The sequence below is a fragment of the Solanum tuberosum genome, unplaced genomic scaffold (genome assembly GCF_000226075.1).
Source record: "Solanum tuberosum cultivar DM 1-3 516 R44 unplaced genomic scaffold, SolTub_3.0 scf00174, whole genome shotgun sequence".
Classification (NCBI taxonomy): domain Eukaryota; kingdom Viridiplantae; phylum Streptophyta; class Magnoliopsida; order Solanales; family Solanaceae; genus Solanum; species Solanum tuberosum.
Window position 1 is genome coordinate 136505 of NW_006239103.1, and position 15173 is coordinate 151677.

Sequence of the window (15173 nt, forward strand, 5' to 3'; positions counted from 1 at the left end):
CATTTTCCACCTTTTTATATCTTTGTATATTTTGTGATTTTTTAAGAAAAAACATCCTGTTTGTCAATATATCATTTGTTTGAAATAATTCATGCTGCATAATGTAGTAATTATTTCCAGTAACTAATTAACTATAGCTTAACATAATCAATCAAATCAAATAACTTTGAGTTGTAATTTGCGATAATTTATCAACAAGATTTATAACTATTTTTTTTTAAAAAAAAAGTGGCTTGGTAAAGTGGTAATACAATTTCTAACTTTTGCCAAAAATTATTTCGAATGAAATTATACTAATATGCTATTGTTGTTAATATATATTTCTTAAAATTTGTTCACGAAGGAGCACAAGTTTTTGAGGTATAACTAGGAGATGAGATGTTAAATTAAGAAGGAAAAGAAGAAGAATGATTATTCATAGTAGAATATATTAAGTTCTTAAAATAGAAATTTAGCAATTACTATTTATTAATTGAAATATTGAGTAATAATATTGGGAAAATTACGCAGAGTAGCAAATTAAATATTTAGCCTATATTAAGTACTAGCTATAGTTTAAGAAAATTGCAATTCACACCTACAATTTTCCTTATTCTTGTTATTCGCATGAACATATAATTCACCTGATTTGTATAAATCTAGAATTTGTATAATTCGATTCTTGATTGTATAAATTCAGAATTTTGTATAATATGCTCACCCTAGCTATTTGTATACGATTTATGAATAATTTATAATAAATTATCATGTTTGTATATTCACAAGCGAAACATACAAACAAAGTTCTAAGAAATCGTAAATGTATAAATAAATAATTTGTATATCCTTACCTTTTTTGTATATTCGGAAGCGAAATATACAAACCGCAGCCTCCATAGCAAACGAAACTATAACTATGAAGCATAATTATCGAAACTATAGTTATAGAGCCTTATTATGTCTATTATGTTTGCTATTTCTGAAATTTTCTCATAATATACGTGCAAGTTATGTTCAGGGCTGAGGTGAGGGTTGAATTATTGTCTATCATTGATCTATCTGTCCGGAGATTTGAAAGACAGTGATTTACCCTGCAACAAGGTACAAAATGTATCGTAAAATATTCAAATATAATTCCATAACATTTAATTTCGTTCAAGTAATTACGAATCTAACAAACTAAAATGATCTTCATCAATATTCATAGATCTCAATACATTAATTAAATATTAGCCCGATAGTTGCCAAAAGCATAAGCTAGAAAACACAATATGTGCTCCCGCTACACCTTCGTAACAACAAATCCTCCTTCTGATACTTCCATCCATTTGAGGAGAAATAACATATTCAGTATAATTTCACAAATAGAATTTGAACATACTTAAATTATTTTAATTATGATAAATTAATACAATTTGACTTTTTTTTTTTTTTTTTACCTTATGTAAAAAGGCCAACAAAATCTAAGCATAATATAGTGACGTTAAAGAAAAAAATATCTTACAACTCATCAAAAAACACCAAATTTATAACATTAAATCTGAACCGTTGATTCCTCTTACGCTACGCATAGTCTCTCTTCTTCACTTTTTGTAACCCTTATTTTCTGTCTCTGAAAAAAATTTCTCCAAGTCGGCGCTTCTCTCTTCAATTCCTCAGAGAAAACCCAATGGATTCAGATCAAGGAAAGCTTTTTATTGGTGGGATTTCATGGGAAACAACTGAGGAGAAGCTTAAGGAGTATTTTCAAGGATATGGAGATGTTTTGCAGACAGTTGTTATGAGGGATAAGATTTCTGGGAAGCCAAGAGGATTTGGGTTTGTTGTTTTTGCAGATCCTAATGTTCTTGATAGGGTTCTTCAAGATGAACATGTTATTGATGGCCGTACGGTGAGATTTGGTTCTTAGATTTGTTGAAATTTACGTTTTGTTTTTGTGTGTGTGTGTGTGGGGGGGGGGGTCATTAATTTGGGTTCTGGGTAAGTGTGATTTTATTGGGTTATTGTTATTTGAGATTATTTGGTTGTGGGTTTTTGTTTTAAGCTTGAGTATTAGTGAAGCTAGTGGGGCACTAGTTGATTTGTTTATAATTGAATACGCATCCAGTGTCACTTGTGAATCTCCTCTTTCTGATTCTGGGTTTTTGTTTTAAGCTTGATTGGGTTGTTAAATATGAAGTTTTTATTGATGGGGGTGTATGATAAGGTTTTTCTTAGAGGTACTATTGTTTTAGCTGTGTTTTGTGGTAAAGTTTTCTACTTTTGTTTGTGGGTGTTGTGTATTTACTTGATTTTTGGATTTAGAGATGATGTGTTTTTAGTGTTTTAGTTTAGGGTTGATTTTGCTGAACTTGGGCTCAGTTTCCTTTGGAAACAGCCGCTCTACCTCCACGAAGTAGGTGTAAGGTCTGTGATTTCACTGAGTATGATGTTGTTGTTGTTGTTAGTTTAGGGTTGATTTTTTGCTGCATTTGAGCTGAGGGTGCTTTGGAAAGAGCCTCTTTGCCTACACGAAGTAGGTGTAAGGTCTGTGATTTCACTGAATATGTTGTTATTGTTAGTTTAGGGTTGATTTGGGTTCTTCAAGATTAGATATTTCATTGATGAAGTGAGATTTTCCTCGGAATTTTTTATGCTTTGTTATGGCTTACTCCCTAATTTGTTTTGTGGGTGCTCTGTAATTCCTTGACTTTTGGTGCTGGAGTTGTTGTGTTGAGTCTTAGTTTAGGCTCGGATTGAAGATAGACGATGTCATATATGGCTGTATGTTGAGGTTTTTCTGCTTCATTTGTGGATTTTCTCTGTAGTTTAGCTTCTCGGAATTGTGTGTATCCTTGTTTTTCTGTTGAGGTATGGGGTTAACCTATATTTTTTGTCTTGTATTCTTGCTAGTAGCTTAAATTTGTTGCTGTCTGAACTTTTCACTTGTTTGTCAGCTATAATTTTAGCATGCTCTATGTTTTGCGTTTGTGCTGATATGTTATGAGTGTGCATCTGTTCTCTGTCCTTTTTTTCTGCTTGATTTTCTATTGCACCGACTACTTCTGCTGCAGATATGCTCTTTTATTTTGTTTGATTGCATTTCAACTCCTCAAGTGACTTTTACCTATGTAGATATGTACTTTCCTTTCAATTTTTTTGAGGAAGATTCATGTTCCAATGCCTCTCAAGTCACTCATTGTCTGTTGATTGCATCAGATCTATTGTTGCACACATTTTACTCACCCTATCAGGCATGAGGTTCTGTAGAGGTTTCCTATGTCACAAATATGATTCGTATTGTATGATTTTAATTGATAACCTGATTGCTGTAAGATATTTCGTGGTGATCTTCTGGGAGGTGTTGTTGTTTCATGTATGCTTCTATTTTGGATTAGCTGACATATTTCTTGTTTAGGTTGATGCTAAGAGGGCCTTGTCGAGAGAGGAGCAGCAGGGCTCAAAATCTGGAAACACAAATAGTGCCAGAAATTTTGGAGGTGGTGGAAATACCAGGACCAAGAAAATTTTTGTTGGGGGATTGCCTCCCACTTTGACCGAGGAAGGATTCAGACAATATTTTGAAAGTTTTGGTAATGTCACTGATGTAGTAATTATGTATGACCAGCAGACCAACCGACCTCGTGGGTTTGGTTTCATCTCATTTGATTCCGAAGATGCAGTAGATAGAGTTTTACAGAAGCCCTTTCATGATCTGAATGGTAAACAGGTAGAAGTAAAGAAAGCTCTTCCTAAAGATGCTAATCCCGGTGCTGGTGGCCGTTCCATGGGCGGCGGAGGCGGTAGTGGTATGGGTGGTGGAAGTTATCAGGGGTATGGTGGATCAGGTAACAATCCCAGTTCTTATGACAGTAGAATGGATTCCAACAGGTACATGCAAACTCAAAATGCTGGAGCTGGCTATCCTTATGGTTCATCTGGGTATGGTACCCCAGGCTACGGCTATGGGCCATCCAACAATGGTATGGCCTATGGCGGTTATGGAAGTTATGGCGGAGCAAATGCGGGCTATGGGGGTGCCAATCCTGGCTATGGTGCTGCTGCAGTTGCTGCAGCGTATGGAAATCCAAATGCAGCCAGTGCTGGTTATGGAAGTGGTCCAGCGGGTGGACCAAGAAGCACATGGGGCTCTCAGGGTCCTTCTGGGTATGGGAATATGGGCTATGGTAATGCCCCTTGGGGTGCTGCAAATGCTGCTGCTGGTGGTGGTGGACCTGCTAGTGGAGGATCTGGTCAATCTCCAACTGGAACCGCAGGATATGGGAATCAAGGTTATGGTTATGGGGGTTATGCTGGTAATGAGGGTGCTTATGGAAATCAATCTGGTTATGGTGCTGTTGGACGTGCTAGTGGTGCTCCTAGTGGTAACTCACCTGTTGGAGGTGGTGCTGCAGGAGACATGCAATCAGGTGCTGGGGGTTACATGAATAGTGGCTATGCTGATGCAAGTGGAAACTCTAGCTATGGGAATTCAGCATGGAGATCTGATAACTCACAAAGTTCTGGTAATTATGGTGCCCCACCAAATGGAGCTCATGGTGGCCAAGTTGGATATGGTGGTGGATATGGAGGTGCCCCCAGTCGGCAAGCTCAGCAGCAGTGAATGAGATGCTTCGTGTTGTCTCGGACTTCATCTCTTTTACTGGAGAGTTGTGCGTCACTTTTGCGTTTCACATGCAGAGTGCTGCTCTTGCGAGGTGTCACCTGCTAAATGAGACTGGTTGGATTGCTTGAATCCCTAGTAGTTTGCAGTATTTATTTCTAGTTTATAATAACTAGTATTGTCGCTAGTATTACCTATTTCGTGTTATTGTTGTTAAGTGCAGTCTTAATCTCGCTTGCTTATGATTATGTTTGTTAGTTAATGTGGTTCATTTGTTTCCATAGTCCAGATATATTGGCTTGTGTTAAACTTGCGTGAATTTACTTTTTGATTGAGCCATCAGTTGGGGAATTAGTATTTGAAGTGGATTTTAACCTGTCTTCTGAAGCAGGTGGATGGTTCGGTGCTATTATTTTAAGTGTCCCATAAAAAGAAAATGTTAAATAAGAAGAATAGAACACTTTCTATTTTTCTTTGCGTGATGTAGTTGGACCATGAGATTTGGTGGTGCTACTTACTCATAGGAGAGCAGTTGTAGCAGACTTGGTAGATCAGTACGTAATGGATAGCGATAATGTTAGCGGTAGTTGAATTTTGAGAATGGCATAATCATTTCCCCCTGTATTTGACCTTGTGTTGTACAGGAGGAGAGGCCTGAGTACTGAATGTGATGAACAGCCCACTCGGAGATAAATACGACCTGGGTGCTGGAGATGTTTAGTAAAGAAAGTATCTTACTATGGATTGGCTTGTTTGATGGGGTATTGTCCTGAAAGTTGTCATGGTGAAGCAGACCAAGGCCAAGCAGGCGCTGCTGAGTTGTATTTTGTGCAGGGTCGAGACTAACAGCCATCCACTTGGTATATGTTGCATCCAACTGCTGGTTGAGTGTCGATTGGTTATTTTGAAACTGGAGACTTAGACTTTTAGTGTCTCTATAATTTGATTAGGTACTTTGACAATTTAACTTGCAGAATTTCTTCTTTAGGTTTGAAACAGTTTTTTCAATGCAATGGATTCTTTTCTCTGGACGGTTATTAGAAATTAACATGGTTTAGTAGGTCACTGGTGTAAAGATGATTTGGCTTACCAGTCTTCCATGTTTCTCGTGTTTATGCGCCATCTTATATCAATAGGATAACGTAGTAGTTTATGCCTTTTTTAGAATTAGAATTCCGTTGTGGCTGGAGTTTGTAGTTAGTCGAGCCTTTTATGAAGGAAAGTCACATCATTCGTGTATAAGATGATTCGACTTATCATCTACAACACTTTCCACATGTATTATTTTTATATCAGTAGGTTAACTTATTAGTATACTGCCTGTCATCAAAGTAGAATCTAGTTGTGCATTAAGTTTCTTAGTAAATACTGCAGATTTCCTTGTGTTAGTAGAGCATATCCCTTTTTGAAATCGTGTGGTAGTCTCTCCCTCCCGGATTTGCCTCCAAAGGAACTAATTTCCTTCCTTCTTAGGTTGAGGTAAGTTCATGTTCCTATATATGGTCTTTCCTTGTATAGATGGAAGTTTTAGATTGTACAGGGTGTCGTCCATCGCTTGTTTCATTCCCAACTTTTCAAGGGGTCTTAGATGTTAATGTCCATCTACTTGTAACAAATCATCTTCTACAGTTGTTACCTTTCCCTCAACACCTGAATAACATGTCTACTGGCTCCCTTGCTTTGTTGATTTGTGAACCAAGTTGAGGCCTTTGTGAATACATTTCTTCTGGTGAACGAGAAATCTGTTTGGAGTAAACCGCGAAGCCTGAAACTTGGGGATGATGGGTTGCTGCTTTATCCTTCCCCACTTAAATATTGGATTCGGTTTGTTTGGCATAGAGCTCAAACAGTGTAGCTACACAAGTTGTAGTCTGATGATGTACTTACCTTTTGTCATTTGACTTGTCGCATGTTTGGAAAGCAGGAAAGAGGAGTGAGTGAATTCGTAAACGTTGGCTTCCCTGTTATTTCCTTGGTTGGAAGAAGAGGAAGACCTTCCGCGCCGATTCTCCATTCCTTACTGCAATTTCCTCATTTTGTTTTTGAGAGTCGAGGTGAAGATGAGTTGTGTTGGACGATAGAGAGGATACAGTTGACGTAGACACTAGTGAAATTTGTTTTCTATACTTCCATTGGTGAAGCTACTAAATCACTTTTAAGGAATTTGTATATTAGGGAAAAAAATCGATGTTTTTTAATCAATCGAAAGTGGTATCGTGTTCACACCGTTGTATTGAATGATCTCGAAACTTCATTGGTGATAAGTAGCACATACAGTAATTTTCATGTGTAGTGTCAAAGAAGCAAATAATTTTTCTGTTGTAATTACCAAATTTGGCATCTTAAGTTATTTGGAGCGAGTATTGGAATTTTTTAAAATAAGCTATAACCAATTAAAACCATATAGAAGAATGATTTATAATCACTTTCCAAAAATATAGTATGGCTTGGTTAGGAATTTTTTTGCAGGGTAGAGGAATCAAAATATTTTTGCATAAAGTAGGTTCTTATTATACAATAATCTATAAGAAATTCACCACCGCTTTCACGCAACAAATCAAGAGTAGGACCGAAACAATGAACTCAAAACATTTATAAAAATAAGCCTACGATCAATTGTATTAAAAAAATGAACTCTAAGAAGCTCAAGGCACACCATTGTAAGGATCACCAAATGCTGCAACATTGCCTGGCCTTGAGAATACAATCTATATATACAAAAAAACAGAACACCCTTAAGTAAGTCTACTTGTCATACTTTTTGTAAGCCATTTGAACATTTCTAGTAAAGAATGAGAACAAACAATGTTACATGTTGTAAGCATTTAGATAAAGTAGAAGCATGCTATGTTGTCCGGACTCTTCAAAAATATCAGGTGCATGTCATATCCTCTAAAGGTTGTGCATTTTTTAAGGAAAGTTTTGAGCAACATAGCTGATGGAAACCATGTATTAAGGTGAAGATCAAGGTCCATTTTATTTTCATTCTTAACTGTTTGCAAGTACCAATTGAGCAACATACACATTCACAAGGGGTGGAAGGGTTCATCATCTACTATATACATAAAAAAAAAAGACCCTTGTTCTTCGCCTATAAGTATTTTCGAAGGTTTTTCACCATACCTGATAATCTCCTAACGTGCACGTTTTGAATCCAGCAGCACAGTAGTCAAAGTAGTACTCCCATGTCCTGATGAACTTATCGTCGAATCCCAAAGCATGAATTTGGCTAGTCACAAAGTTATTAAAGATAGTCTGTTACTTTAGAACAAGCTACAAAATGATTCATGAAGGAAACATGTTAAACACAATGTATGTTGTTGTTGTTACCTTTGTTTTTCCAGGAAGTTTTTCCGCCAGCATCTCAGCGTTTGATAGTAATGGATTCCTATGTCTTCTAGGTGCTCGACACTGCATTTGTATCATTTGTCAAATGGACATACTATGCTTGTGTCAAATGACAACATGAACTCTTTGTTTACCATAGTCTAGATGCAGCAGACATGGCTGATGTTACTCGACTTAGTGCAGGTAAGCATCCACCGGGGAATATATACTCTTTTATGAAGTCTGAGCTCTGTCTGTATTCATCATACCTCTCATCTGGTATTGAAATGAACTAAGGAAAGCCAACGTTTGTGAAAAGAAGAGTGAAGGAAATTGAAGGGAAGACGTGAACAATGTGGAACGTATATTCATTACCTGCAGAACAAGAAGGCCATCTTCTGCTAGTGCAGATTCACAACAGGTAAAGAATTCCTCCATGAACTCATGACCAACAGCTTCTAACATCTCGCTGAAAATGATTATTAGTACAATTATATCACACTGGCTTGACTTGTAATGAAGTAATATGAAATTGCATAATTTAGGTATGCAACGACTTACCATGATATAATCCTGTCATATCTAGACATATTTGGTAATTGACGATAGTCACATAGGAGAAATGTTATATGATCCTGTGAATGCATTTCATTGAATATAGTTAGTACTGATCAAAATTCTCCGAACTTGGTTCCAATGTATCATCTGTTATTTGAAGTTATGTACCTGAAGGCCTGCTTGCTGAACTCTTAACTTTGCATACTTCAGTTGCTGCTCAGAGAGAGTTATACCAGTATATTTACATCCTGTTCGCTTTACAACTTCCACAGCCAAACTTCCCCAACCACATCCGATCTCTAAGATGTGATGTTCCTTCTTAACCTTTGCCTAAAAAGATCGGAATCAGAATCAAGTTTGGCTCGAACTTAATGTAGAAATGAGGGATTATTTACTATGTTGACAACTTACCTTTTTGATGAGAAGAGAAATCTTCCTCTCCTGTGCTACTTTCAGGTCTTCCTCTTCACTCTAGAACAATTACAAAAAAAAAAGATCACCTTAAGAACAAGATTAAAGAACAGAAAATGTATCTTTGACCTCTTACCTTAAATATTGCACATGAATATGTCATTGTCTCGTCTAGAAAGAGCGAGAAGAGCTCATTACTCTGAAAAAAGCGATAAATATACTTATCAGCCTATGTAAGATGACAACGTTACAAGAAAACAGTAGAAAGTGACTAACTGTACAAGTTATTTACCAGGTCATAGTGACGAGAGATGTTCCTACGAGCCTGAGTCAGGGTGTTCTGATTTGAAACATGTCGAATGAAGTACTTTACAGATGACACTGCAGCTGTAAAAAGAAGTGGTGTCCACCATCCTCTGGAGATACAGGTAACGAAAAATACTTTTAACGTGTCAACGGAAGTTGTAATGTCCTGATTACAGTTTCTGTTAACTATTTACCTTTTCTTACTAGACCTTGTGACAGATGCTTTCAAATCTCTGTTGTTAACAAAAATCTGAAAAAGGATTCAGGATGCCAAGTACCAACAAAAAGCTATTGACATATAAATAGAGTCATTTTCTCACCATGAAAAGATTAAGAAGACCGTCGTTCTTATCAACAAAAGAGAAGTCTCCATGAATAAATGCATCAGCAAGGCCTAAGTCACCTTGAGTTGCAACCTGTAAGTGATTAGTTTATGTCAAAGAATTTATTTATTCCTTTACATTTTTCTTCTTTAGTTGCTTGATGAATACGAGAGACGGAAAAAAAAACTAACTCTAGTTACCTTCCAGTAAAATTGTGGACTATGAACTCTAAGAGAAACTTTGAGAGAGCTTTTTTTCTCTGTTCCTTCAAATGTGAACATTGTACCTCCTTCTTCTAACAGGCTGAGCACAGAAAAATATTAGTCTAAAAACAATGTATGCATGTTCGTTTATGTTGTTAAGTATATAAGAGCATGCTTTCTCATTAAAATAGTTTTTCTGAAACTGGATGGATGGAAATACCATGTTGTTAAGCCATTTTGGACTAGACAAAATGAAACTGTTATATAACTCACATTAAGCATCCTGTCGCGATGAAACTCTTGAGAAATCTAGTAACGAGGAGGCGTGCTCCTGTTTCTGGCCAGGTAGGTACCATGTGTTTGGGATTTTTCAGGATACTAAAGTTTTTCTTAAGTAGTCCTTGTGCAGCAATAGCACCTGCCTGAGAAGCAGCATAAAAAGCAGATTATTATCCACATATTGTATATCGTGTATTCGTGTTCATGGATTTCATTTCTCCTTCAAGTTGAAATGTGGTAAGCTTGTTGGAAGGATATATATATAGTACTACCTTTAGTCCATCCTCATGAAAGCCATAGCCTGAAAGTAGTATTGTTTAACATCAATGAGTGGTGAAAGAACGACGCTGCTATAAAATTTGTGCACTAAAGGAAGCAAAGATAAGAGAATCAGGACAATTTTATGAAAGTACCTTGATATGCTCCACAAAACCATATTCCTCTCTTGCCTTGGATTTGATAAAGCTCAGATGAAGCTTTCGATGCAGCAACTGAGGGTACTGGATGACCGGTGGTCCACTTAAGCAACGTATGCTCTGGTGTGTGAGGAGGATTAAGAGTTACACAATAAGGCCTCTCTGTCTCACCAAGGTTCTGTTGGTTTACACATTCCAAAGATAAGAAGACTTCCTTATTGAAAACATTATAGAAAGGAGATGCATCATATACCTGGAGTATATTGAGCCAATATGTCACGCATACTCTACCATTCATGGTTCCAAGAAAATTCCATGAGCTCCACGCTGCTGAGTTGCGAGGCAGGAGAGTTTTGTCACAATGAAGGAAAATATCACTGTTGCAGAGGAATAGAAAATGAGTGTTCATGTTGACATTATAAATTGTCGTAACACCAACTAACTTCTTTCAAACCAAGCAGCAAGAGAAGCTTCAGTAATCTCTTTATAACAGATACTTCTATCTAACACGGACATACATTTATACGTTCATTTCTGGGAGGAAGATAAACCATGCATATCATCGATATCAGCCTAAAAGATGAACTTTTCAGAAAAGAAAACAACGTAGAATGAGAAAATCAAGTTCATAATAGGCGTAAAGTACCTGTAAACATATTGAAAAGCACCCAATATTCTTGTTTCATCATATGTTGCCTCTTTGCCTAACATCCTCAGAGTATCTGGTGCATGTGCAGCCATTATGCATCCATCGTATATGTCTTTGGAACCATCGGTGCAAGCTACAGTACAACCTACATGCACTATCTTTTACAGTTAGAACTTAAGAATTACGACTAGTTTCTACCTATCGGAAGATTTTTCTACACCAAATGAACTGTATGGACAGGAAACTCTCACATAAATACATAAACAGACATGGAGAACATAGAGGGATTCAAAATGCTAAAACAAAACCGGACCTTCTTCATTCGTAGATACAGAATTTACTTCACAGCCAGTCCTTATTTGACATCCTCTCTTCTCCAACTCATCCTTAACCTGCTTTGTATACCATTCAACTAACTCAGAAGGATGATATAATCTTAACAAATAATTCAAGAAACTGAAAATTGTTACTTGTTTGAAGTTCTTATTGTATGAAATCAGTAAATTTTTTGTATGGTACTTGAAAGAATAAAAGTACCACCTTGTTTACATATGTATGTGATCGCCATCTAACAGTGAGCCATTGAGGGCGACCAAAGAGCTGTAAAGAAAGAACGAAAGCACTCTTAAGTACAAGGACAACAAATGATATATAGAAGCATTCAAATTCAGTATCTTCTATGAAACACATTTAGCATTTGGCTGTAAGCTATACAGAAAACGTGCTTGTTAAACAGTTTGTTTGAGAATTCTACCTGAAGAAGATGGTGGTTGCGACAAAATGAAAGGATGGAGTAAGCAGAAAAGCCCATTACTCCATCTGAGGGGCAGGACCATATAGAAGCACATATTGGAACCTGTGGAACATATATGTGAATTGCTTGTAGAAAGATTAGTACTTTGAATGAACAAGATTTCCTATACAGAACAGCAGCCTCACCAGATAAGCTTTCTGAAATAACTCCGAATAGCCATGTGATTGAATAAAATGTCCTAATGTTTCGTTACGATCAATGTCAGGATTGTTATCAAGTTCCTCAAGGTAACTGCATTGCAGTAGTAGATGAATAAGTGTTTCCTACAGAAACTGTGCTAAACAGAATGATTTAGTCGATTTCCATCAAAAGCTGCATGATCTTCAAATGAACAAAGAAGACTGTTTTTGTGGTCTAATGAGATGAGTAAATCAACAATGGCTCAAACAACATGAACTGGAAGTGATTGCTGATAAGAATCAGTTATCGGTACCTTATGACATCCTGCTTGAACCTGATAATTTCTCTGATCATTTGCCAGAAATATGGATTCAAGACATTCTTTTTCTGTGCAAACAGACCAGATATTCCATTCCGGCTACCCCATTCGCAACCATGACCTTTGTCTAAGCTCACTGAAAATGACATATCGGAGATCTCCATATCGACACCAAGGCTCTCGAAAAATTCCATCATGTTTGGATAAGTTACCTGTCAAATACACCATTTCAGACATATACTAGTGTTCAAACCAAATGGAGTTCAAAACAACTCTAGCTATGAACATGAAATCCGTTAAGAAAATGATCGGTGAGTATTGTTCAAGACCATATGACCATAACCAAAGTGAGATACTAACACTTAGGACTGAACATTTGAAACGTGGATAACATAACATTGGGGCTAAGCTAAATATTGAATAAACCAATATGAAGGATGTATCTTAAGAAAATGGACGTTGGGTCTAACTCAACCGTAGAGTAGATCAATGTGGCACTTTTATAAAATCCAAATTGAGTTTAATGTTGATGATAATACATTTCTTATCTTTCTTCTCAGACACATGACTATGCATTAGAACCTACCTAAAAAAGTTTAGAAAAGGAAAGTTTGAGAGATAGAGCGTCACCCGTGACAGAGGACATGTCAAGCAGACTTCTAGGCTGATAAGCTTCTGAGGTGCACGTGATGTTGAATATTATTGGTTTAGAGACGACAGGCACTATCGATTTCTCACAACTTGAATTTTATTATATCAAAGTAAGGACCCGCTTCGGTCTTACAATCTTGATCACACTTGTTGCTTGCTTCAGCAACACTCTTGACTTAGCACTCACTCTTGTTTTCTCTCTTACTTTGTTTCTTGCTTTCTTACTTTGTTTCTTGCTTTCTTTCTTGATTGCTTAGTTGCTTACAACTCAAATGGACCACCTCTATTTATAGGTGGTGATGGAAGAATCTAGAGAGATACATACTACTCTATTCTAGAATATTCCTAACTATCTTTTTCTAGAACTATTCTTTCTAGAACATTTCTAGACTATTCTTTCTAGAATACTCATTCTAGAGATCTTTCTTCAATTCTCTACACCTCCGGAATATTCTAGATTGTTCTTGACTTATCTTAAGTAAATAATTAAGTTGGTGATGAATTCTTAACACTCCCCCTCAACACCAACTTAATTTTTCCTTTGCGTCCGTTGTGAGCGATTCTTGCTCTGCAAGCATCATGATGTCCATACCCTTTGAGGATCTCCTCCTTCATCGTATTATTCCGATCCTTACTCTTTGAAGCTTCTTCAAAGGTGGTAGGTTCCTTGACCTTGTCAACCTCGGACAGTGCCGCATTTATATACTTACTATTTTGGCGTTTCACTCGTGTGGATCTTCGTAGTTGAGGAGTTTCTTGTACTCCTTCTTGCAACTCTTCTAGAGTTTCATGAATTCCAGTTTTCCACGAGCTCTTATTTTCTCTGCTTGAAGATATCTCTTCTGTATGTGAGTTATATTTTTCACATACCCTTTGTTCTTGTTCAGCCTCATTTCTTTGTCCTTCTTCTTCAAGTTTATATTGTAGCTTTTCCTCCAATTTCCTTGAATCTGGCAAGTAGACTTCGTTGTACCACCATGTTGGTGCTTCATCAAGTACCACATAAGTTGTCTCGGTTGGCATGATGTATATTGATTCTAACCTTCTCCCTTCCATTATTGGTGTGCTTGTAACTTTTAAGTTTCGATATACTTTTACGTCATTTGGCCCAAACAAGACATAGTTGCCAGAATCTGTTAATTGTGATACAGATAATAAGTTTTTCTTCATACCTGAAATATGGTAGACATTTTGAAGTTGCACTTGTCTTGAGCTGTGATGAGGCACAAACACCGTTTTGCCAATATGAGTTATTGGCATTTTTGAATTATTTGCAGTCACCACAACTCGACCGCCTTTATATTCACTCATGTTAATGAGCTTTTTCTCATTACCAGTCATGTGATTGGAGCATCCTGAATCAACGATCCAATCATGTTCATAATCGACCAATTTCTCACTTACAGTTGCAAGTGCAATCTCCTCTTCTTTGTTAGAATGACAGGTGACAAGCTTCTCTTGTTGATTAGTTTCTTCAACTGCATAAGAGGTCTCGAAATCCCAAACTTCTTCATCTTTCTTATTTTGAGTAGAAGTAGCTACATTACTTTCAGCTTTCTTGTACCAGCAGTCTCTCGCATAGTGTCCTTTCTTTCCACAATTGTAGCACTTCTGCATTTGCCGATTGTTGAAGCATTTTGCCTGCTTGTTTTGTCGTTGAGTTCTTTGATATTGATTCTCTTGGTCTCCCCCTGGCCGTGAGCTTCTCTCCGCTTCTCTTTTTTGATAGGCTTGCCTTTTGCTGAAGAGCGCCTTATCTTCGTCTTTTATAGTAAGACTTGATAATGGCTTCTCCAAAACTTCTTCATTTGCCAACAGATTCTCCAACTTAGATAAAGTTGGTTCTGTGGCCCACTCTCGTGTGGCTGTAATTATGCCTTTGTACTCTGGCCTTAGACCATGAACAATAATTCTCCTCATTCTTGTCTCTGTGATAGCATTCTCTGGATCTAATTTTGATATTTCATCAGATAAAGATTTTACCTTTGAGAAGTATTGACTAATTGTCATATTCCGTTGAGAGATCGACAAAAGCTCATTTTCAAGCCTTTGTAATCTCGCATCATTCTTCTTTGTAAAAATCGTCGCCAAGGTGTCCCAAGCTTCTTTGGGTGTCTTGGCATTCTTAATCCGTTGTAGGAACTCGTCCTCGATGGATACAGTGAGAGCATACATGGCCTTTCCAGCTTTGACCTTCCACCTTTTTGCTGCTTCA

The 15173-nt window shown here is 37.1% G+C and overlaps 2 protein-coding genes across 4 annotated transcripts in view; one reads left to right on the forward strand and one right to left on the reverse strand.

The window, feature by feature from the left end:
- The first annotated feature begins 1550 nt into the window (after positions 1–1550).
- LOC102604539 (heterogeneous nuclear ribonucleoprotein 1) lies at positions 1551–5642 on the forward strand. 2 transcript variants are annotated; one of them, XR_367817.2, is made up of 3 exons: positions 1551–1870; positions 3377–4699; positions 5227–5642. XR_367817.2 is itself a non-coding variant. In XM_006354385.2 (2 exons), exons 1-2 carry the CDS (start codon positions 1649–1651, stop codon positions 4580–4582), a joined length of 1428 nt encoding a protein of 475 aa, XP_006354447.1. In that variant the 5' UTR covers positions 1551–1648; the 3' UTR covers positions 4583–4891. The 2 variants fall into 2 exon arrangements, 1 of the variants encoding a protein (XP_006354447.1); XM_006354385.2 differs by lacking the exon at positions 5227–5642 and having other exon boundaries at positions 3377–4891.
- A 1386-nt stretch (positions 5643–7028) lies between these two features.
- The window catches only part of LOC102604983 (uncharacterized), an 11439-nt gene continuing 3294 nt past the window's right edge, over positions 7029–15173 (reverse strand). Inside the window, exons 3-25 of one of the 2 annotated variants that reach the window (XM_006354386.2) lie at positions 12302–12519; positions 11994–12099; positions 11809–11910; positions 11595–11654; positions 11368–11446; positions 11052–11199; positions 10659–10782; positions 10403–10583; positions 10262–10290; positions 9984–10132; positions 9708–9810; positions 9505–9600; positions 9379–9434; positions 9171–9294; positions 9015–9077; positions 8879–8938; positions 8636–8797; positions 8471–8544; positions 8285–8378; positions 8065–8201; positions 7913–7993; positions 7706–7811; positions 7029–7290 (exon numbers count right to left, since the gene is read on the reverse strand). In XM_006354386.2, the coding sequence (XP_006354448.1) occupies positions 7228–7290; positions 7706–7811; positions 7913–7993; positions 8065–8201; positions 8285–8378; positions 8471–8544; positions 8636–8797; positions 8879–8938; positions 9015–9077; positions 9171–9294; positions 9379–9434; positions 9505–9600; positions 9708–9810; positions 9984–10132; positions 10262–10290; positions 10403–10583; positions 10659–10782; positions 11052–11199; positions 11368–11446; positions 11595–11654; positions 11809–11910; positions 11994–12099; positions 12302–12519 (2415 nt within the window). In that variant the 3' untranslated portion in view covers positions 7029–7227. Of the gene's footprint in view, positions 7291–7705; positions 7812–7912; positions 7994–8064; positions 8202–8284; positions 8379–8470; positions 8545–8635; positions 8798–8878; positions 8939–9014; positions 9078–9170; positions 9295–9378; positions 9435–9504; positions 9601–9707; positions 9811–9983; positions 10133–10261; positions 10291–10402; positions 10584–10658; positions 10783–11051; positions 11200–11367; positions 11447–11594; positions 11655–11808; positions 11911–11993; positions 12100–12301; positions 12520–15173 lie in introns of those variants that run through there. The other variant, XR_001474304.1, reaches the window with a different exon arrangement.